General features: G+C 40.3%; 1 protein-coding gene across 3 annotated transcripts in view; it reads right to left on the bottom strand.

Moving 5' to 3' along the window:
* The window catches only part of LOC129703924 (adhesion G protein-coupled receptor A3), a 619,806-nt gene that overhangs the window by 414,773 nt on the left and 179,374 nt on the right, over positions 1 to 25,659 (bottom strand). For all 3 annotated transcript variants that reach the window (XM_055646641.1, XM_055646640.1, XM_055646642.1), the window contains one exon: positions 190 to 261. In XM_055646641.1, coding sequence (XP_055502616.1) covers positions 190 to 261 — 72 coding nt within the window. The remainder of the gene's footprint in view (positions 1 to 189; positions 262 to 25,659) is intronic.

Consider the following 25,659-nt stretch of genomic DNA (forward strand, 5'->3'; position numbering starts at 1 on the left):
GTTTGATTCACTCAATGTGTAATAAAATGTAAAAAATAGGATCAACACCTATTTTGAGAGTAATCATGTAACGTTCCTTATACAGTATGTTTTTGTTACTTCTCAATTATTCAGCCCGTCCCCAACCACAACTTGGTAGGAAATGAATGGACTAATGAGACAAGTAATTCAAATAGAATGAGTACTTACAATTGCCTCAGCTCTGAAAGCCCAAAGAAAGCCCCAGGCTCAATGTTGCTAATCAAGTTATTCTTCAAATCCCTAGAGGAAAGGAGAATGAAAAATTAATTACAGATTGACAAGCTGTTTTTTTTTTTAACTTAATGAATGAAATATGATCATTGAAATTGAACATTGTGTGTTTGGTTTTGCAGCGATGGTGAAGAATGTGTTCTGCAGCTTCCTTATAAACCCACATAAAAGCAAGTTTACATATAGTTCAAATATCTTCAAAACAATAAGTGGTTGAAAATTTTCAATGCAGCAACTAATTTGGTGTGTTGTAACAGAGATAAGTATTTCATTTTCAAATGATAAGGAAATAGTTCAGGTGGAAGGCAAAACAATAAAAACAAAATCTGAGCAATCCTAATTTTCACCAAATGCAGGGTACCAATTTTCCACAATTGGGATTGAATATGTGCTCACCTCCACACTGGTATATGTAATGTATGCACCTTTGATGGATTAGGTTGCCTTGGGATGGATTCCTGCAGGGACAAGTACGAGATAAAACATGGCTTTGTGCACACAATGCTGGAGTAACTCAGCGGGTGAGGCAGCATCTCCGGAGAGAAGGAATGGGCGATGTATTGGGTCGAGACAAGAAGAAGGGTCGAGACCCGAAACGTCACCCATTCCTTCTCTTCAGAGATGCTGCCTCACCCGCTGAGTTACTCCAGCATTTTGTATCTACCTTTGATTTAAACCAACATCTGTAGTTCTTTCTTACACATTGCTTTGTGCACAACAGGTTGTTATAGATGGTACACAAAAATGCTGGAGAAACTCAGCGGGTGCAGCAGCATCTATGGAGCGAAGGAAATAGGCAACGTTTCGGACCAAAAAGAACAGGCTATTATAGATCAGGTGAAGGGGAGATCTTGCCTGACGAATCTGTTGGAATTCTTTGAGGAAGTAAATAGCAGGATAGACAAAGGCGAGTCAGTGGATGTTCTTAACCTGAATTTTCAGAAGACCTTTAATAAGGTGCCAAACGTGAGGCTGTGAAAGAAGATGAGAGGCCATGGTATTAGAGGGAAGATACCAGCATGGATACAAGGCTGGCTGGATGGCAGAAGGCAAAGCGTGGCAATAAAGGAGGCTTTTTCTGGTTGGCTGCCAGTGACTCATGGTATTTTGCAGGGGTCGGTGATGGGGCTGTCACGTTGTATATCAATGATTTTGATGAGGGAATTGAAGGCTTTGTGGCCAAGTTTGCAAATGGTGAAAAGCTAGGTAGTGTAGTGAAAGCAGGGACTTTGCAGAAGGACTTCAATAGGTGGGGGAGTGGGCAAATAAGTAGCAGGTGAAATATAGTGCAGCAAAGTATGGAGTCATGCATTTTCCTAGTAGGAATAAAGACGAAGACTATTTTCTAAATGGGGAGAGGATTCAGAAATCAGAGGTGCGAAGGGACTTGGGAGTGCAGGATTCCCAAAAGGTGAATTTGCAAGTTGAATTGGTGGTAAGAAAGGCAAACGGGTATGTAATGCTGAGGTTTTATAAGGCACTGGTCAGACCGCGTTTGGAGTATTGTGTGCAGTTTTGGGCCCCTTATCGGAGGATGGCTATACTGGCGTTGAAGAGGGTCCAGAGGAGGTTTACCCCAGGGAGAAAGATCCCGGGGATGATTGGGTTAACACAGGGAAAGGGAAGTACTTCTGTATAGCGAGGATGTGGAGAGGATGTTTCCACTTGTGGAAGAATCTAGAACCCGAGGGCATAGAATCAGAATAAAAGGACATAACTTTAGAAAGGAGATGAGGATGAATATCTTTAGTCAGAGGGTGGTAAATCTGTGGAATTCGTTGCCACCGATGGTAGTGGAGGCCAAGTTATTGGGTATTTTTAAGGCAAAGATTGACAGTTACTTCATTAAAAGGGTGCTAAGGGTTATGTGAAAAAGGCAAGAGAATTGGGTTGCGAGGGAAAATAGATCAGCTGTAATTGAATGGCAGTAGACTCGAACGGTCAAATACGACCATCTATGACTCTATGAGTATGACTCGACGATAGTACAGTTTTCCCGTATTTGCTCCATATCTTTCTCAATCTGTCCTATCTATGTGCCTGTCCAAATGTCTTTCAAATGTTGTTATTGTACCTGCCTCAACTACTTCCTCTGGCAGCCCGTTCCATACACCCACTACCCTCTATGTCAAAAGTTTGCCATATTCCTAAATGTTATGGCATTTATTCCCATAAATGTTGTCCGATTGCTATTCAATCTTTCCAAACCCACTATCAACACCCAGATGATTTTATACACCTCGATAATGTCTCCCCTCAACCTTCCAGGAATAATGTCCTAGCCTGCCCAACCTTTCCCTACAGTTCAGGCCCTTGAAGCCTGGCAACATCCTCATAAATCATCTCTGCATTCTTTCAGATATCCATCTTATCCCTCAGAATTATTACCAGTAACTTTCCTATCACAGATGCTAGATTTATTGGTCTACAGTTCCCAGATTTTTCTTTGAATTCCTTTTTAAATAGAAGCACAACATTAACCACCCTCCAGGCTTCTGACACTTCACCCGTGTCTAATGATGATTGTCTGCCAGGATTCCTGCAATTTCTTGTCTTGCTTCCCACAGTGTCCCTTGGATATATCTTATCAGGCCCAGAAATATCTACCTTCATACATTTTACAACATCCAGAACCTCCTTGACTGTAATACAGACTGTCCTCAAGACATCTCCATTAACTTTCTCAAGTTCCCGTGTCTTTATGTCTTTCTCCACGATAAAAGAAACAGAAGATAAATATTCATTGTGTCCTTGCCCAACTCTTGTGGCTTCACACATAAGACAATCACTTTGAGGGACTTTACTCTCTCTCTCTCGTTACCCTTTTCCTTCAATATACTTAAAATCTCTTTGGATTTTCCCTAAACTTAAGTGTCACAGCTATTTCATGTCCCCTTTATTTTAGAACTTTAACCCATGGACCAGACCCATACCTATCCATAACCTAAAGCAAATAGAACTGTGGTCACTAGTCCCAAATGGTGCACCCACAGAACTTCAGTCACTTTCCCTGCCCAATTCCATAAGAGTAGATCAAGCTTTGCGTTCTCCATTGCAGGGACATCTTCATATTCTCTGAGGAAACTTTCCTGAACAGACTGACAAATCCCACCCCCATTTAAGTCCTTGGCACTATGGCAGAATAAACTATATTGGGAAAGTTAAAATCCCCTGCAATGACAAGTCTATTGGTCCTGCACATGCCTGTAATTTCCCAGCATATTTGTTCCTGATTCCCGTTGAATATTTGGAAGCCTTTAACACAATCCCAACATGGTGATCATCTGCTTTTTATAGTATTTCTCAGTTCTGCCCAAATAGTCACATTGGGTGATCCTTCATCAATATCATGTCAGGCACTTCCGGTGGCGCCATGCTGGACTAGCAGTCGCAACTTTTAGCTCCGCTGCTGTAAAATCGCGATTTTTCGCGTTAAAATCGGGTCTGGAGGTCGGGACCAATTCAAAAACTCACCGGAGCCCCGGGACGTCACGCTGATGATGTCATCAGTAAGCGCTGTGATTTAAAACGGAGGATAAAGGATTTTAAATGAAAAAACTGTCTTCAGCTCGGAGCCCTCAGAGAAAAATCTCAACTGCTGAAAACACAGAAAACTGAAGAACAGACCTCTGAAGTGGATTCTGGAATGGCTACAAGATCCAAGACTGAGATGGCTACTACGGAGAAAAATGAAATGGAGGAGATAAAGAACTCGGTAAGAGAACCGAGAAAGGATATTGAGGCTGGAAACTCAAAAATGATGGGAAATATTTATGTTAAATTGATGGAAAATATGTCGAACATCAATGGTAGGCGGCGCGGCTCTGGCCAGCAGCGGCCTCTGCAGCCTGTCCGCGTTTTATTATTTTTTTGTCTGTGTTTTTATGTAGTTTTTGTTATTTTATGTTGGGGTGTGTGTGTGGGGGGATGGGGGTGGGGTGGGAGGGGGGGGGGAAACTTTTGAATCTCTCCCTGCACTGGAGACCCGACCTTTTCTCGTCGGGTCTCGGGTGTCGTTGAGGCCGCAACGAGGAGCGGCCTCCAACGAGAAGAAGCCGGGGACTCTGGTGCCGACTCACCGTTGCCGTCGCGGAGCTGGCCGAGATCGGAGCGGGTGGAGCGGTGGAGGAGCGCTGCTGCTGCCGCTGCTGCTGCTGTTGCTGCTGCCGATGCGAAGGCTGCTACTGCGGGTCTGCGGACGGCGGCACCGGGAGCCCGCGGATCCCTGGAGGGAGACCGCTTTTCGGGGCTCCTGCAACGGCGAATTCTCCCGCCCGTGTTGCGGGGTTGAAGAGCTCCTGGAGCGGGGCCTACAGCACTGCCCCGCGCGGCTGGAATGGCCGCGGGACTTTGCGAGCGCACACCGGGGGCTCCAACACCAAGAGACCTCGCACCACCCGGCGTGGCTTCAATGGCCGCGGGACAATCGCCATCGCCAGCCGGGGGCTTTGACTTTGACTCTGACATCGGGGGGGGGGGGGAGAGTGCAGTGGAGAGATAAGTTTTTTTTTGGCCTTCCATCACAGCTATGTGATGGATGTTTATGTAAAATGTAATTATGTTGTGTCTGGGGTCTATTTGTGTGTAATGTATGGCTGCAGAAACGGCATTTCATTTGGACCTCCAGGGGTCCAAATGACAATTAAATTGACTCTCTCTCTCTCTCTCTTGCTGGTAATCAAAAAGTTATTGACTGCATTGGCATTATACAAAAACGAATTGAGGATGTGCATGAAGAGGTAATGGGGAGAATTAATAAAGGGGAAGTGGAAACTAAGAAAAATTTTGAGGCTGTGCATGTAATTGTTTCTTCACATGTCACTGAAATAAAAGACATGGAAACAGTTGTTGATCAAATGGCTGAAGATATGCAGGAAATGAAGCTAGAACCAAGCCTGAAGAGTCAACTGGCGAAAGTCTCAGATAAATGTCTTGATCTCGAAGCTCGCTCATGATGCCAAAATTTACGAATACTGGGAGTAACAGAAGGGGCAGAGGGGAACAATGCCTGTGAGTTCACTGCCAACTTAATCAAACATGTACTCAATTTATCTGTGGAACCGGAAATTGAATCGAATACCTAGATTTAAGCCAAGATCACAAGCAGATCCAGCCCACCCACGACAGATCATAGTCAAACTTCGGGACATTTCAGCACTTGAAGAGCTGATGAAAAAAATCAAATATGGAGTGAAGATGACCTTTGGAAACGACACTATCAAACTCCTCCGGGATTATCCCTATGAGATCGTGCAAAAGAGAAGAAAGTTCAAACAGACAAGACAGATTCTCCATGGAGTTAAAGATGTCAGATGTGGCGTTTTTTATCCGGCCAGGATGCGCATTACTTTCAAGGGAAAAGAGAAAACTTTCACTAATTCGGACGCATCTTATAAATATGCCCAAGAGATTGTGGCAGAAACAGAAGATTAATCACGGCAGCGGGAAGATATGGACAGTTTCTTTCCTTTTATTACTTCACAGAGAACACCTGAAGATAAGGGAAGAAACACCATTCTCTAAAAGTTTAAAATGGAAGAGAATTTCCACGTGCGCTGGTCTAGCCACCTTATCTCCTTTGGACGCTTTGGAATTCAACTCAAGGACATTCATTGTTCAAAATAAAGGAAAGACTGATAAGCAACGCAGAGATGAACAGCAGAGCAGCTGCAGGGGGAAAGAGGGGGGGGGGGGGAGAAGAGGGGGGGGGGGAGGGGAGAGGGGGGGGGAGATGAGAGAGGGGGGGGAGAGAGAGGGGGGGGGAGAGAGGGGAGAAGAGAGGGGGGCTGAGTGAGGGGGGGGGAGTAGGGAGGGGGTAGGGAGGTGTGGAAGGGAGGGGGGTTTTTAGGGGGGGGGGGTGGGGGGGGGGGGGAGGGGGGAGGGGGGGGGGGAGAGGAGAGGAGAGCTGCCCTCATTGTGGAGAGAGGGGAAGTCGCTGGGGGGGAGAGATCCCTCATTGGGGGGGGAGGGGGGGAGAGATTCCTAACTGGGAGGGTAGAGAGAGATACCTCTGTAGAGGAGGGGAGGAGGTCTTTCACTGGGAGGGGGGGGGGAAGAGGAGAGGGAGGGGGGGGGAGAGAGAGAGTGCCTTTTTACTTCAACCCAAGGACACCCATTTGCAGACAGGTTTTTTTTACCTCTAAACCAGATTTTCATTTTCAAACCAAATTAAGGGTACTCGCAGGCTGTAGGGAGTCAGTGTCATTCAAAGCTGTGATTGAGGCACACCATTTTGCAGAGACTGGGAGGCACAGGGGGGAGACTGATTGACACACAACTAGCAGAGGAGGGGACTTTGACTGCACACCCCAACCCAAAACACCATTTGCAGACAGTGTTTTTTTACCTCTAACCATATTTTCATTTTCAAACCAAATTAAGGGTACTCACAGTGCTGTAGACATTTGTCAGTGTCATTCAAAGCTCTGATTGAGGCACACCACTTGCAGAGACTGATTGAGGCACACCACTTCCTGGTTTTATATTCCTCCCTCTCCCTCCAGCGGGGGCAGCAGTGAGAATGCGGAATGTTGTAAAAACATTAATATCTCTGTCAATTTTCATCGACAGGAAAAATCCTCGGCACACATGCGGCGGAGGGGGGCTCTGAGCAAGGTGGCCAAAAATGACGGCCGTAGGTGGCGGCGTACTCTCGGAAACCGCAGCACAGAAAGCCAAAACCGGTTAAGAACAGAGTTTTAGTAATATAGATATAGTGTAATTGGGTGAAATATAATTGATTTTGAAATGGCACCGCCTTCTTAGGTTTAGAGTAATAAAAGGAGCGGAGCTAATTGTACAACATCAACTTCGGAAGTCGAATAGATGTCGAATCCCACAGACGCGTGGGACACGCACTACAGTGTCGAATACTTCAGACACTGTAATTTTACTTGTTCAATTTTTTTTTTAATTACAATATGTCACTATGTGGTTTTTTTTCAAGGAAAATCGCAAAAGGGATCTACCAAGGAAGTTAATAATAAAAACGCCCCCCAAATATCCAGAGTCCTGAGGTATGGATGCACCGTAATAAATAAGGGTATTAAAATCAGAGAAAATGCAAGATGATAAACAAAAGAAAATAGGAGGAATCACTGTGTAGCTGGAATATAAGGGGTATTAATGAACCAATTAAAAGGGGCAAAATACTAGCTCAGTTGAAATCATATAACACGGACATTACTTTTCTACAAAAAACGCACCTTAAACATCAAGATCAGATGAGATTGAGGGTGAATTGGATAGGCCAAACATTTCACTCCTTATATACTTCGAAATCCAGAGGCACCGCAATTATTACTCGCAAAGGAATACCATCAAATCAAAGAACATTATCTCAGATAAGGACGGGAGATATCTTATAGTTACAGGAGAGATCCATGCTACGCCAATCACTTTGGTAAACATATATGCGCCCAATTTTGATAATAAAATCCTGTATACAATCGCAGAATTTAACTACCAAAATGGTATAATTGGAGGAGACTTCAACTGTGTTTTACGTCCGTACTTAGATAAATCGATGCAAAAACAAAGAGGTAATATGAAATCTAAAACTAGTGAACTCTTAAATACATATATAAAAAATACAAATATAGCAGACGTCTGGAGGATCGCGAATCTGACTGGAAGGGAATACTCATTTTATTCAATGGTACATAAAACATACTCACGTATAGACTACTTCCTCGTGGATACAAAACTAATCCCTTATACTATGAACCCTAAATATCACACCAATACGATTTCAGATCACTCTCCGCTAACTTTCGTTTTAAAATTGGAAGGAATGTCTACGAACAAATCGTTCTGGAGGTTTAACTCGCAAATTCTGAAAGACCCACAAGGGAGTATATATCTAAAAAAACAGATGGACCTATTTTTTGAGACAAATGATACACCAGATATATCGGCCACTTTATTATGGGAATCCTTCAAAGCATTTATTAGAGGAGTCATTATCTCGTATCAAGCTTTTCAAAACAAAAAGAATAAGAATGAACAAAGACAATTAGAAGAACAAATCAGACAACTAGATATAGATAATGCTAAAGACCCAACTATGGATAAAAATAATAAAGTTTTAACACTGAAATTTTAGCTAAATAAATTATTATCAGAGAAGATTATAAGATTATTCCAAATTACAAAACAAGAACATTTTGAATTTGGGGATAAACCCCATAAACCTTTGGCACGCAAACTGAAAAAACAGGAAAAAGATCATGCAATTTTAAAGATTAAATCAGATAGAAGGGAATTATTACCTAATGATATCAATAAAAGATTTGCTCAATATTACAAGAATTTATACACATCGAAAACGCTAATAGACAATAATAAAGTTTCAGAATTTTTGGACAATTGTAACCTTCCAAAAATATAATTGAAGGAACAAGAGGAACTGAGAGCACAAATTACATCTAAGGAAATAGAAGACACAATAAACACACTTAAGAATGGAAGAATACCAGGACCAGACGGATTCAGTAACAAATTTTATAAATGTTTTTACAACATAATTACACCACGTCTACAGAAAATGTATACATACGCTTTTAAAGAACAAATCTTACCTGAAATACTAGCAGAATCAACGATCACATTAATACTTAAAACAGATGAAGATATAGAAGAACCAGGTTCATATAGAGCTATTGCTTTGTTAAATACAGATCAAAAAATATTAGTGAAAACACTAGCTAGAAGACTGTCAATATGTTAGTAAATTAATAAATGAGGATCAAACGGGATTTATACCTAAGCGACATTCATTTAATAACCTGAGACGTCTGTTTAACATAATGCACTCACAAACCTCAAGAACAAGAGTTATCTATCATTTCATTGGACGCAGAAAAAGTGTTTGATCAAGTAGAGTGGGATTATATGATTAAAGTATTGCAAACATTTCAAATGGGAGAGAGCTTCATCGCATGGATAAAATTATTATGTAACAAACCCATGGCTAGAATATTAACTAATAATATACTATCTACAAAATTCCAATTAACAAGGGACAATAGACAAGGATGTTCATTATCACCGCTGTTATTCGCTCTGGTAATTGAACCTTTAGCTGAAAAAATCAGAACACACCCGGATATTTACGGTTATAATACAAAATATTCAAATAACAAAATATCCTTATACGCAGATGATGTATTACTGTATGTCACACAACCCCAAATCAGTATACCAAACATATTAAATCTAATTGAGGACTTTGGATCTTTCTCAGGATACAGAATAAACTGGAACAAAAGTGAAATTATGTCGATAAAACCGAAAGACTCAACACATCTCTTTAAATCCCCCTTTAAAATAGCCACAGAAAGATTTAAATATTTAGGAATTGGAATCACTAGAAATTATCACGCTATGTTTAATGCCAATCATAGCCCCTTACTTAAGAAACTAAATAATCAAATTAAATTCTGGAAAACGCTCCCGATGTCTTTAATAGGTCGAATAAATCCTATAAAAATTATCTTTTTACCACAATCCTATATTTATTTCAATCAATTCCAATATATCTTCCAAAAAAGTTTTTCAAAAAACTACTCAGACATTACAAATTTTATATGGGATTACAAATCCCACAGAATACAAAGAGCACACCTTAGTAAACCAAAAGAGATGGTTTAGCGCTCCCTAACTTTATTTTACTATAATTGGGCAGTAAATATTAAAAATATGATTCACCTGCTGGACAACTCTGCCCAGCAGGTGGACTGGATTGTAATGGAGAGAGAGGACTGCTCTCCATGTAATATAGGAGCGACTCTCCTCTCACCAATGAATCTGAATAACAAAAATTATAATAAAAATCCAATGATACATAGCACAATTAGAACTTGGAAACAAATAAAACAGAATCTAAAATTAAGAAATCCATCTCTTTTAATGCCAATAGTCAATAACCCGTCGTTTAAACCCTCAATTATAGATAAATCATTTACACAATGGGAAAGAATGGGAATCAAAACGCTCGGAGACTTGTATGAATTAGGAAAATTATCATCATTTCAACAATTACAACTGAAATAGAATTTGAAAAATAATCAATATTTTAAATATCTTCAAATCCGTGACTATCTGAAAAATTACACAAAAGACTATCATAACATGCCCCCAGACATATTGGATGAAGCCATGAAGACAAAGGCTGCGTCAGCAAATCTAATGTCATACTTATACAACATTATTTTAAATATAGAAATACCTACAACTGATGGTATTAGAAGAGACTGGGAACAAGAACTAGCTATAAAAATTTCAAAAGAGAGCTGGGATAAACACTTACTATATGTGCATAAATGCTCGATCAACGTACGACATACTCTAATTCAATATAAAACATTACATAGACTATTATTAAAAAATTAAAATAACTAAATTTTTCCCCAATGTCTCACCCATTTGTGATAAATGTCAGTCACAAGAAGCTAACATAGCGCACTCTTTTGTTTTCTGTATAAAAATTCAAAAATTCTGGAACTAAATATTTGAAATCTTCATAAAATTATTTAAAATAAAACTTGTACCAAAAGCAGAATGGATCATTTTTGGAATATCGGAAGGTAACCCCGAATTAAATGTGTTTCAAAAGAACTTACTTAATTACGGGCTAATAATGGGAAAAAAGCTTATACTCAAATTTTGGAAAAATGCTCCAATACCAACAATAAAAATGTGGATTTCAAACATGTTCGAAACACTACACTTGGAAGAGATGAGACTCCTCCTAGCAGGCAAAGCAGACCACTTCCAAAAGACGTGGTCTGCATTTACGGAACTATTACAAGCATAAGGTGCAATAGTAATTTAAAGCATAAATGGTACCAGGATCTGGTAACGGGGGGTATAAAATAAATTTTAAAAAATACACCGTTGGTATATCCTTTTTTGCGGAGTTTTGTGTTACAATAGGGCGATTGTTTTTCCTTTTTTTTCTTTTCTTTCTAGGGTCTTATTTCCTTTCTTTACTTCCTTCTCTAATTTCTTCCCCAAGGGACTTTCTTCTCCCAACACTTTCCTGCACCTTCACGATTCTTGCTCACTTTCCTTACTTCTTTTATTTCTACCTTTTTTAAAGCTCGAAAAACAAAGTGGTACAACAAAATGTAATAAGATATATGTGTTGTGTATTACTGTAATTTACTGTACTTCTAATAAAAATAAAATAAAAAACATATATATATCATGTCAGGCTATTGCCATGGTGTTCTCTTCAATAAATAAAGCACCTTCCTCTCCTCTTTTACCCGCAATGTACACAATTAATCCATTCTGTTCACCCTCCTATTAAGAATGTTCTGTAGCTACTTCGATACATCCTGGATCCTAATACCAGGGAGGCAACACTGAAATTTGAATCAGCCTGATGAAAGATCATTGATGCAAAATGTTACCTCTGCTCCTCTTTTCTCAGAAGCTGCCTGTCCTGTTCAAGCACTTCCTTCTTTCATGTAATATTTACAACATCTGTTTTTTTGCTTTTGAAATATATTTCCCACAAGCTTCCTGAAGATTCGATGTTTACAAATAAGTGTGAAGCTTCTGCAAAGCAGTATAAAACAGCTGGAGAAATTCTATAATGTTCAACTTTTAAATCTGAAGAAATAAACCATTTGAAGGAACTTCGAAGGCAGACAAAAATGCTGGAGAAACTCAGTGTGTGAGGCAGCATCTATGGAGCGAAGGAAATAGGCAACATTTCGGGCTGAAACCCTTCTTCAGAGGAGATTGGAGAGTTATATTACTTGCTATTGGAATGGTTGACTTTCCTTTCTAATACTGGTGTCACGATGTTAAATAAATGTGATATCTTCAACAAAAATATGAATTTTGTGACTAATGTATATTTGTAAACCAGACGTTCACGTAAATTATACAGGAATAGCAACAAGTCATCGAGACAGCTTGATGGCCTGCTTTTCTCTTGGAAATTACATTAATAATGCTCTCATGTCTTTTGTTTGTAGCCGGCAGTGAAGGTTCCCTTATTGACAGAATAAGCCCTCTCCACTTCACCCACTTAGGGCATTTCACTTCACACGGGGTTTCTACTGCACACTCAAATATAACACCACATTTTTTTTGAAGTATACGTCTGGAAGGTGATATATTTTTTAACATACTGAAAAACAGCAATGAGATCACATCATAAAGCAATGTATATGAGTTATTAAATTGTTTTATCTGCTACTTTAATACCAGTTAGCATCTTTTCAACAATGCTTCCATAAAAACAGCAGGAAGCATTTCAGTAAAAATGTAGATTGTACACATCTATCATTCCACAGTGAAAGTTCAAGATTTTTGTTCTTTCATGTTAACCTTTCTATGCTGAATGTGCTAATTTGCTGCATGGATATATTTGTGTGTGTATATATGCCATATTTTATACTCTACGGATTATATATGCAAAACTCAATCCATAACCAAATCTGTTCTGAAATGGAAACAACATGTTACGATTGTGAAGAATGTCTTGTGTGATATCAACATATCCACAGTTGATAGCAATGTTACAAAATTTTGAGATTTAAAAAATCAAGTCTGCAATTTATCCCATCAGATAAAGCATAACAATAAGTTTAATTTGACACCAAATTCACTTTCATATCTCAAGTATTAAAAAAGTTATGACCATTTTCATACTCGGAAATTAGCATCTTGTTCCCTATTGATTTTCAATGGACATTACAAAAAAGCTGTGATCTTGGATAATCAAACGCCCATTTCTTAAGGAAAGATTAACATTTTTAAATAGCCTAAGTGTCCAAAGATTATTCACAAATAATTCACAATATAACATGATTTTTATATCTAATTTACATTAATTTATAGGCCAAATGGAAGGAATTTAGTGTTCAATTGCTGTAAATAAATGCCCATTTAAATCGGCTTTCTAGTGGGTTCATGTGGAACGCGCCGGTTTAGAACGTTGACATAGCGCTGGATTAGTGCCCTCAAGTGCCGAGAAAAATACTGCGGGATATAAAAAGCCCAAAATGAGCTATTCGTTATAGATAATTTGATATATAGGGTTATATATATGCCCCATTTAATGTAAAAATAAGGTACATACCTTTAATTGTTTGCACTATAAAACCCTGGGGCTGCGAGAGGTTGCGAGATGAAACAGTAATTTTAAAACTATTAGAACTATATTATTGAGGCCTATAAAACTAATAATACCTTTTGCGACCGGGTCTTGCAGCGATTTTTCGTTAATGATTTACTAGGCTGAACATGTGCGATTAGTACAGCCTAGTAAAAATCGCGTTTTAAACCCGCCCCCTCCAAACAGCGCCAAAATCGCCGACATGGCTGAGGGCAGATTCCTAATGACGATTCAGGTAGGTTTTGTAACATACCTACAGTTGACACTGTATATGACTGGAGCCATCTACCATGCATGTTGCACATGTGTAATCATTGTAAAAGCACCCAACACAATCAGCCACTAAAACACAAGCAAGTTCCCTCAAACAAATACCATGCAGCATTTGTTGTCTTTTATAACATTAGCTAATAATAAAATAATATTCCAACTGCAATTAATTCTGGACTGAACAGAATTACATTTCCAAAAGTACACAATTGTGTTTAACACACTTTATACATGCGACTCAGAAACTGCCCAAACAAATTATATTGCTTACTATTCCAATGTGAGAACATGTGCTGTGTGCAGCATACTGCAAACACAGGATAGAGGAGTTATCAGCCCCGACGTCGGACTTTTAACACCCCGGCGTGCGGTCCTGAACATCGGGCCGCCAGTAGTGGCAACTGCGGAGGGCTTGGGGAGGCCCTGACCACGGGGAATAGTGGAGGAAGAAGATTGACTTTGGTGCCTTCCCACACAGTGGGGAACTTTGATTCTGCTGTGTGGGGATGTTTTATGTCAAACCCTATAGTGTGTTGTGTCCTGTTGATTTTTATTGTATGGCTGTATGGAAATTCATTGCACTGTGTCATCAGGCACACGTGACAATTAAATCTATCTTGAATCTTGAATCTTGAATACAGTGCCTAAGTGCATCTCACCAGAATTTCAAGGCAAAGAGGTTAGAAATACTCCCTGACATTTTACACTGTATTGCCATATTCTCCTCAAATTTGACTTTGACATCAGGGTAAACATATTACACACTGTTATATACTGTTTATAATGCTGCACAAGCAAAGCTCCAATGGCATATGGTGTAGAACCAATACCCAAGAAAACTATGATAGATTTTGGCAGAAGTCAGTAAATGATCTATGAACCAACTTTTTAAACAAAATTAGTTAATTTAAAAATATATATTTACATCAAAATGGAATTAAAAACATGAAAGATCTGTGTATTAATTTAATATTTGCCTCATTAAAATTGATTTGACAAGACAGAGGATCAGAGAGGTCAAAGATCTATTTTTCATGAATAAATCTGAAAAAAATAGATCTCCTGGATCTCCGTGCACTAGCACTATCCTGCACACTAGGGACTAAAATGTTACCAAAGCCAATTAATTGCAAACCTGTATGTTTTTGGAGTATAGGAGGAAACCAGAGCACCCGGAGAAAATCCACGCGGTCATGGGGAGAACGTACAGACTCCGTATAGACATCACCCATAATCAGGATCGATCCGGGGTCCCTGGTGCTGTAATGCCCCTGTCCCACTTGGGAAACCTGAACGGAAACCTCTGGAGACTTAGTGCCCCACCCAAGGTTTCCGTGCAGTTCCCGGAGGTTTTTGTCAGTCTCCTTAATGGTCGAAAGTGATTTCCGCTTCTTCTATGTTCCGGCGATTATTTCAACAAATTCAAAACCTGCAGCGACTAAAAATAGGTTGCCGTTTTAAAAATCGGTAATTTTTTAGTCGAAGCCAGTTGCGATGCTAGTTGAAGGTGGTTGCCGGAGGTTGCAGGTGGTTGCAGGAGGTAAGACCTTCTCCCCATATCCCTTGATTCTCTCTTTTAAATCCATCCAGTGATTTGGCCTCCACTGCCCTCTATGCCAGGGAATTCCACAAAATCACAGCTCCTTGGATGAAAAAGTTTTTTCTCACCTCAGTCTTAAATGGCCTCCCCTTTATTCTAAGACTGTGGTCCCTGGTTCTGGACTCACCAAACATTGGGAACATTTTTCCTGCATCTAGCTTATCCAGTCCTTTTATAATTTCATATTTCTCTATAAGATCCCCCTCATCCTTCTAAACTCCAGTGAGTACAAGCCTTGTCTTTTCAATTTTTTCTCATATGACAGTCCCGCCATCCCAGGGATCAATCTCGTGAACCTACTGCCTCAATCACAAGGATTTCCTTCCTCAAATTAGAAAACCAAAACTGTACACAATATTCCAGATGTGGTCTTACCAGAGCCCCATACAACTGCAGAAGAACCTCTTTACTCCTATACTGAAATCCTCTTGTTATGAAGGCCACCATTCAATTAGCTTTCTTTACTGCCTGCTGTACCTGCATGCCAACTTTCAGTGACCATTGTACAAGGACACCCAGGTCTCATTGCACCTCCCCCTTTGCGACAGGTATTATCAGATACCCACATTATAAAAATGATACCTTTAACACATCAATTACTTATTTTCACAAATAAATCTGCATAAATACATATCGGGGAATGTGTTGATATATATATCGCGGATGGCTCTAGGACAACCTTATTTTCACAGCCTTGTGCTGGACTGGCATCCCACTAAATCAGGTTCCATATTATCATGTATCCTATCCACCCTTTACCTGGTATTGCACTGTATTCCCAGCCACTGATCTCCCCTGACTCTCGGTGCGATGAAGGGTCTCGACCCAAAAACCTCACCTATTCGTTTTCTCCAGAGATGCTGCGTGACCCGCTGAGTTACTCCAGCATTTGTGTCTATCTTCCCCTAAACACCTGATTGGCATTGGTCTTGAATTTCTGAGAATCAGATCACTCCTCAAATAAAAATGACCCCTCTCCCTCACTCTTCTTTGATCCTTTAATCTCTCCTGACCGTACACCTGACCTCAGGTATAATTCGGCAAGGGACATCATATACCCCATGAAATTTGCCGTGGTTATAGCTGAAATGCTTTGCTGCCGTAACCATCTAACCCTCCTATTAAGGAAGACAATAGTTTATTTTATTATTGTCACATGTACTGATGTACAGTGAAACGCTTTTTTGTTGCATGCTATCCAGTCAACCAAAAGACTACACATGATTACAATGAAGCCATCCACAGTGTACAGATACAGGATAAAGGGAATAATGTATATAAGATAAAGTCAATTCCGATTAAAGATAGTCCGAGGGTCTGCAATAAGGTAGGTGGTAGCTCAGGCCCGCCCACTGGTTGGTGATAGGATGGTTCCATTGCTTGATGATGGCTGGGAAGAAACTGTCCCTAAATCTGGAGGTGTGCATATTCACACTTCTGTACCTCTTGCCTTATGGGGGAGTGGAGAAGAGAGAATGAATGCAGTGAGACTCGTCCATGATTATGCTGGTGACCTTGCCGAGGCAGCGTGAAGTATAAATGGAGTCAATGGAAGGGAGGTTGGTTTGCACGATGGCCTTTCCACAACTCACTGTAATTTATTGCGGTCTTGGACGAAGCTGTTCCCAATCCATGCTATGATGCAGCCCAATAAAATACTTTCCACAGCACATCTGTAGAGGTTGGTGAAAGCAGTTGGGGATATGCTGAACTTCTTATAGATTCTATGGAAGTAGAGGCATTGGTGTGCTTTCTTGGCCATTGCTTCAATATGGCTAGTCAAGGAGAAGTTGCTGGTGATATTTACTCCCAAGTACTTGAAGCTTTCAACCATCTCTGCATTGGCATCGTCAATGTATACTGGGGTATGTGTACTGCTGTGCTTCCTGAAGTTGATCACAATCTCCTTTGTCTTGCTGCCAATGAGGGAAATGTTGTTGTTTTGGCACCAGGTTACGAGGTTCTGAATCTCCTACCTGTACTCCATCTCGTCATTGGGGCAGGGTCAACCTCAGGAGGACCTATCTAACATCTGCAACATGACCCTGGGAAAGGGCACACTCGAGGCTTATGGGGTCATATATCATCATCCCTTTGGCCTTGTGCTCAGAGGGAGCATAGAATGCATTCACCAGGTAGGTTCATCACAAGACATTCTAGGTCAGGATGTTCCGCAGAAACATTTGGATATGATATCACTCCAGCCAATACAATGGCTCTTTTATGCCAAACACTTGTTTTTAATGAAACTCCTGCTCAGCAGTTCATCATTCTACCTTTGAGAATTGACTCAAAATCCAAATGAGACAATAACTTGATATAATGTCTGTCGTGAAGATAATCTGCATGACTGAGTATTTGCTTAAAAGGCTTGTTATAAAGCTATAAACCAGATATAAAAAGTATATAGGTTATTAAAACCAGATGACAAATACTTCCTTTGGTAGCTTTAAAATGTGTTTATCAACAATAGATTAGCTGTGGCAAAAGAAAACTGTAAAAAAAAAAAAAACAGCAATGAGCACTTAAGTACGAAGGTCATTGGCAGCAAAGAACAGCAACAAAACCATAGTCGGATAGGAAATTAAACACCTCGATGATCCACAAAAATTGACTGAGCAATTAACAAATTAAAAAAACTAAAATACCATGTAAATATGCTCCTAAATTAGGGAGGACATGAACAACTTGCTTTCCAGTGTTGTCTTGGACTTAGAAATAGGTAGAAATTCTAATTGGTTTTAACGAGTTTAAAGGCAACAAATCCCCTGGAATATATACAATTATACTTCAAGGAGAGATAAGGGAAGGGATTTGCAGAGCAGCGAAAGTCATTTTAAGGCATCTACATGAATTGGAAATGTTCCAATGAATCAGTAAAAAGCAAATGCATAAATAAAATTCAAATCGTTAGGCGGAATATATCCAGTAAAACCCATCTATATTCACAAAAGTAATTGAAAAAAAGATGCCACAGTGCTGGCAAGGCTGGATCTCGGAAGATTTCGAAGTATTTTTGATAAACGTGCTTTAGACTAAGGGTTAGAAAGCTATATGGTGTAATTTTGGTTTGAATTTTAGCTTGTGATTCAGCTTGAAGTGTTTTGCAAAATTGATTAATTGTTAGTAATTAAGTTATTTTTGTCAACAAAATGCATAAACTCTTTATAAAAGCAATTAAGCTGAAGTAAATAGTTATTTGCAGATTTATAATATTAGTGCATTTATTTTCCAAATGAAACTGTTCCTGGGTCTGAAATATACTAACGAATATCTTGGAGGCATTAACTGGACCGGCTCAGGAACTCTGAGGCACTGTATAAGGAGTAACAGAGCTGTCTGCACTTTCTGAGGAGGCTCTGCACTTTCAACATTTGCAGCAAGATGCTGCAGATGTTCTACCAATCGGTCGGTGGTGACCAGTGCCATCTTCTATGCTGTCATGTGCTGGGGTAGCAGGGCGAAAGTCGTGGATCCCTACATTATCAACAAGCTCATCTGGAGGGTTGGCTCCGTCCTGGGGGCGGAGTTGGATTCATGAGAGGTGATCTTGGAAGGGAGGATGCTCCTCAAACTGCAGAGCATCTTGGAAAATAGAGCTCACCCCCTCCATGACACACTGGTCAACCTGAGGAGCACCTTCAGCAACTGACTGGTTCCACCAAGAGGCAGCAGAGAAAGCCACAGGAGATCCTTTTTCCCCATTGGCTATCAAACTGCGTAACACCTCCCCCTTCTGTCGTGGGGTAGACTGACTCCCCGCCCCCCCAATGCACATCCCCAATCCTGGACTTTCCGCTCGTCACTTTCATTTCATCTTTCATGTATCTTGTTGTGTTTTATAATAATAATCTTATTTATAATAATCTTATTTATATAGCACATTTTTAGTCAACTTGCATTGACCCCAAAGTGCTTCACATAATTACATTACATTTACACACAGGCAAAGGTGGGTGAAGTGCCTTGCCCCAAGGACACAACGACAGTATGCAAGCAGGATTCGAACTGGCTACCTTCCAGTCGCCAGCCGAACACTTAGCCCATTGCGCCATCTGTCGTCCAAGAATGATTCTTGGCAGACCAATTTTCCTCTTGGGGTAAATACATTTCTATTGTATCGTTTGGTATCATATGTCATACAGCATTGTAACCCGTCCATCTGCTCAGCAAGTCTGCACCAACCATCAAGTGCCCATTTACACTAATTGCACATGCATTAGTGGGTCTTCTCATGTAACATGAGGAAAATATATTTCCATGTGTGCTCAGTATATCTGGGACACCTGAAAATGTTATAGTGGAGTTCTAAGAAAGTTTTCAAGCATCCAAGACAATTTAGAAGCTTGGGGATGTCAAACCAAGGTAGGACTTTCACAATGAGTGGCATAGCTCGCAAAGTGTTGTAGAACAGTAGAACAGAATTCTCAGGATTATAAGTACACAATTCCGAGAAAATGGCATCTCAGACGTTCAGGGTGATTAAAAAAAAAGGCCGGTGGCATGCTGACCTTCATCAGTTAAGGCATTGAGTGGCATAGGGTAGCACGGTGGCACAGCTGTGGCATGGCTGCCTTACAGTGCTTACAGCGCCAGTAACCTGGGTTTGATTCTGGCTATGGGTGCTTCTCTGTACGGAGTGTGTACGTACTCCCCGTGACCAACGTGGGTTTTCTCCGAGAACTTTGGTTTCCTCACACACTTCAAAGACGTACAGGTTGTAGGTTGATTGGCTTGGTATAAATGTAAACATTGTCCCTAGTGTAGGATAGAGTTAATGTGAGGGGATCGTTCATCAGTGCGGACTCGGTGGGCTGAAGGGCCTGTTTCTGCATTGCATCACAAAACTATAAAAATTTGAGTATAGAAGTTGGGATGTTTTGCAGTTGTTTAAGACATCAGAGGGACTTGGAGTATTGTATTCCACTTTGATCAGCCAGCTACAGGAAATACGCCATTAGCTGGAAAGAATGCAGAAAAGATTCATGAAGATGTTGCCGGGTCTCAAGGGACTGAGTTATAAGGGAATGCTGGGTAGACTATGACCTTATTCCCTGGCATGTAAGAGATTTGGGGGTGATTTTATAGAGAGGTATATACAATCATTGGTGGCATGGATAGGGTGAATGTACAGTCTTTTTCCTAGCATTGTGGAATCAAGAACAAGAGGGCATAGGTTTAACGTGAGAAGGGAAAGATTTAATAAGAACATGAGGGACAACTTTCTCACACAGAGGGTGGTAGGTAAATGGAATGAGCCATCAAGGGAAATAATTGAGGCAAGTGTAATAACAACATTTGAAAGACATTTGGATAGGTACTTGGAAAGGAAAGGTTTGGAGGGATATGGGTCAAACAGAAAAAATGAGACCAGCTTAGATGGGTGCCTAGAAAACATGAACAAGTTGGGGTGAAGGGCCTGGTTCTGTACTGTGTGACTCTGTGATTGTACAAAATTCCTCCAAACAAAAAAACAGACTTATGGTCCTAGTAAGAATGGCAATCAATGAAACAGAGGAGGGCACCAAGCAAAGTAGCAAAGTAATCTCTTCACCTAAAATCACATAGAGCAAAAAGCTTTGAGGTGCCTTGGCCAAACCAAGTAAAGAAGAAGAAAGCCAATTATTCCCATCCTAACCCAATAACTGTTGTTGGTTATGTTGGGCATCAATGACATCATCTATATCAATGATTTGGATGAGAACGTACATGGCATGCTTAGCAAGCTTGCAGATGACACAAAAGTGGGTGGTTTGTAGATAGTGAAGATGGTTGTCAGAAATTGCAGCAGGATCTTGATGGATTGGGCAGGTGGGCTAAGGAATGGTTAAAATAATTTAATACAGAGAAATCTGAGGTGTTACATTTTGGGAGTACTAACATGGGCAAAACCAACATAGTGAACGGTAGGGCTCAGGGGAGTGATTTAGACCAGAAGGATGTAGGAGTACGGGTACATAGTTTGTTGAAAGTGGTATCACAGGTAAAAAGGGTGGTCAAAAAGGCCATCATCAGTCAGAGTATTGAGTATAGCAGTTGAGAGGTCACATCGCAGTTGTAGGTTGGTGAGGCCACATTTAAAGTATTGTGTTCAGTTTTGTCCACTATGTTACAGGAACGATGTTATCAAGCTGGAAAGGGTACAGAGAAGATTTATGAGGATTTTGTCAGGACTCGAGAGTCTGAGTTATAAGGAGATGTTGAGCAGGCTATTCCTTGGAGCGCAGGAAGACAAGGGGTGATCTTATAGAAATGTACAAAATCATGAGAGGAATAGATTGGGTTGATTCACAGAGTCTCTTGCCCAGAGTAGGTGAATTAAGAATCAGAGGACATAGGTTTAAGGTGAAGGGGAAAAGATTTAATAGGAGCCTGAGGGGTAACATTTTTACACAAAGGGTGGTGGGTGCATGGAACAAGCTTCTGGAGGAGGTAGGAGAGGCAGGTACTATTACAATGTTTGAGAAAATGTATACATTACATGGATAGGACAGGTTTAGAGGGATATAGGCCAAACACCAGCAGGTGGGATTAATGTAGATGGGACATGTGGGCAAGTTGGGATGAAGATTCCACACTATAATACTTTGAATATTTCCCATGGTAATATATTGCTTTATCAAATGGTTGTATCATATTTCAATCCTATCAAAATACTATTGCACACAGCATATTTTAAAATCACGGACATTGTCTATTGTTTTTTCTGCTCTACAGTGCATTTCGGGCAGCATAGCACAAGCATGTTCCTACGGCGATATCAAACATCTGTTTTATCTAAAAGGCAAATTTCTGTCAGGCGTATTTCACCTGGTTACTGTCTAAACCACTGAAGTCATAACATGAATTGCACTGTAGAAAAAAGAACCGGTAGTGATCTCTAGTGGTGAAATTGTTTAATGTTAGATTAGTAATAGTACAGATTGCTGGAAGATTATTTGCAAAAAAAAACAGAAATAAATAATCCATTATTTTAGATATAGCCGAGTTCCTGTTTAAGTGACAGAGCACATGAAAGTAGTTATCTGTAGAATTACCCCAAACTTAAGAATTTATCAACTATAAACAGGTTTCCAGCAATAAAAGGGAGACGTTCTCATTTCTATTAATTGCTCATACTTTAGCTATTTATACAGCAGCTTGTAAGCAGTATTTAACTGATGCCCAACAAAGTTCATGTAAAAGGGGGAAAAATACTTAATTATCACAGTTAAGAGGCTTCGATGCACTGTTTGCATGCCATCTTTATGGCCTTCCGTCCTTATGATAACAATGGATCTCATGTCAGACTGCTGTTGTTGCTCACAGCTACTTCTATCCCATTTAGTATTTCACTCATCACATGCCAAAATTAGTTTGCACTTTGAATCTTATCTTGCCTCTACTGTGTTTCAGTCCAAGAAATCTTTCAAAGGAAATGACTTTCGTGATTTGTCACAAAGATGCATTCTTATAAAACCTATAAATTTACCATTAATAGGCAATAAAACCACTGTTTAACTGTAATCTTGACCTTGAACAAGGCAGAATAATATTGTGCAACTTCCCACATTGCAATACCGCTTTGGAGGTCACCAACTTGTCATCTTCTTAATCTAAGCAGATGTTTGATGCCAACAATGAAGTTGGAGCAATCATCTATGTCAACGGGAATACACCAAATCCACAAAGTCATAAAATTGAGTCTCCTTGTTATTGTGGAGTCTAAACGCAGATTTGTAGAACACTTACAGTACCTTCAATCCACAAGCATTTCTTTGAATTTTGCATTACCTGTCACTTCACTTCTCCTACACACTAGAATTATCACTCCCACTCAATCTCTTACATCTATCTCTGTACATGTTGTATTCTGCGCTAATGAAGTTCAAACACCTCATATTTCAACAAAGTACATCTGGTCTCGACTATAATTCTGATCATAACCACGATTCACATTTTTTTTGGACACCAGTCATTGACAATGGAAGATCAGAAAAATGAAGAGGACATATGTGCAATAAAATGCTGCAAATATTTAGCACATCAGGCAGCAGCTGTGTCAAGAGAAACAGAGTTAATGTTTCAGATGAAAGATATTTCATCAGAATTGGGAAAGTGAGGTAATAAGTTGTAGAGAGTATAGGATAGGGGATAGATCAGAATTAATTTCAGGATCAAAGCTAGAAAGTTTGGAAGGGAGATTACAAATATGGCAGAGTTGAAACTGGGGAAAGACCTTGATGCATCATTTTGGCATTTAGCATGTTACCTTTTCAGCAAAATCACATGGTAATATATGGAAAGATGACAGACCCAACCTTGAGATTGTGATGTGAGCTGGGAATATCAATGAGAAATGCACCTTCAACATTAAACAAATTGTAAGAGTAGTCTTAAAGCCCTGGGTTTGCAGTGCTGACTTCATTAGGCACACACATGTTTAATTTGCTCTGAACAACAAACAAATGCTATCGTATAATGAATGAAAGGTGTCATATGTGGAAGTATCTGGGGAGCCAACTACTAAATAGATAACTAAAGCAACAGGGCACAACACCTGAAGAGCAGAGCTCCAATGTTGGCAAGATGCCACAAGTCATTGCATGGTTTCGTTAATGCCATCAACTTCTGGAGTATTTCTTTAGTGATTTGGGGTTTTCTGAGCGATGGGAGTATTTAGTAACTTACTGCTTAGAAATAAGAATTCAGGAGATGAGGGAATACATCGAAGTCCCTCACTCTGAGCACAGGATCGCTCCAGGGTTGCGTCCTCAGCCCCCTATTGTACTCCCTGTACACACATGACTGTGTGGCTAGGTTCAGCTCCAACTCAATAATCAAGTTTGCTGATGACACTGTGGTGGTGGGCCTGATCTCAGACAACGATGAGAAGGCCTACCGGGAGGAGGTGGCTGATCTAGCACTCTGGTGCCAGGATAACAGCCTCCTCTTGAACATCAAAAAAACTAAGGAGCTGATCGTGGACTTTAGGAGGGCACATCATCCGAGGGCGTACACACCATTGAGGATAAATGGGGATACTGTGGATAGGGTGAGCTGCTTTAAATATCTGGGAGTCCACATCTCTGAGGATATGACACAGACATCACACGCCGCAGCACTCGTGAGTAAGGCAAGGCAGTGCCTTTACCACCTCAGTTAATTGAGTAAATTCAGAGTGTCTCCGAGGATACTCCAGTACTTCTACTCAGCGGCTGTGGAAAGCATCTTGTCCGGAAATATTACCATCTGGTTTGGGAATTGCTCTGCCCAGGACAAGAAGGCTCTGCAGAGAGTAATGCGTTCAGCCGAACGCACTATGGGAACTTCACTCGCCCCACTGCAGGATCCATACCTCAGGAGGTGCAACTCCACAGCCAATAAGATCATGGGAGACCCCTTCCAACCCTGCAACGGACTGTTCCAGCTGCTACGGTCAGGCAAACGCCTCCGTTGCCATGCTGTGAGAACGGAGAGGTTGAGAAGGAGTTTCTTCCCAGAGGCCATTCAGACTGTAAACTCCTATCTCACAAGGGACTAACTTTACTGAACCTTTTTCTTCCGCCCACAATATTTAATATGTAAAAGAATATGTGATTCTGTTTGTAGTTTGTTTGGTTGTTTGTTTGTTTGTCTCTTTGCACAAAGTCCGCGAGCATTGCCACTTTTCATTTCACTGAACATCTCGTATGTGTATGTGACGAATAAACTTGACTTGACTTGACTTGAGTCTATTATTTACCTAGGTAACACAAAACCTCTACTTGGCCAATGTTTGAACAACAGACGCACCATTGCTGGAGTTAAAAGATAATACGAATGAACAATTAGGTGTATAGTGAGCCCACTTTATTCAAGTTGTATGATATTGTGATTATGGGTGTGTCTACAGGTCTTGGTAAAGACTGTGGTGTTTGGGGCTCCTAAATATTCTTAGCCAGGACAAATGAATTGTATGTGTTGAGTGAGGATTGTATTATGTTATGAAGATAATTTAAATAATCACAATCCCATGCTAAACATCATCTCAAGCCAGTACTCAACACACTGGTCAAGGAGCAGCAAGTGAGGGTGAGAAGTCATGTGCACTGGAAACAATTCAGAAAGAAATGGTCAGAGATAATGACTTCCAAGCTTTGAAATGGTCAGCTGAGAAATGAAAGGCTCAAAATTTGCGATCAATTAAAGGGAGCTCATAATTTAAATGCCTATGAAGTTAAAAAGATGGACAATTTCAAGAAAAAATTAAGCTATAAATTGCTTTGATTAGATTTGCAATACTTGGGGATAGTGTGTGATTGTAATTATTGTAGAGGTAAATGGCTGCATTGGCCTGTGTTAAGTTGTTTATATTGAAGACATTGAGACACTAGAAAATAAGTAGGCCTAGAAAATGCAATCGTTTATAACAGGTTAAGTT

This window comes from Leucoraja erinacea, chromosome 15 (genome assembly GCF_028641065.1).
Source record: "Leucoraja erinacea ecotype New England chromosome 15, Leri_hhj_1, whole genome shotgun sequence".
NCBI lineage: Eukaryota > Metazoa > Chordata > Chondrichthyes > Rajiformes > Rajidae > Leucoraja > Leucoraja erinaceus.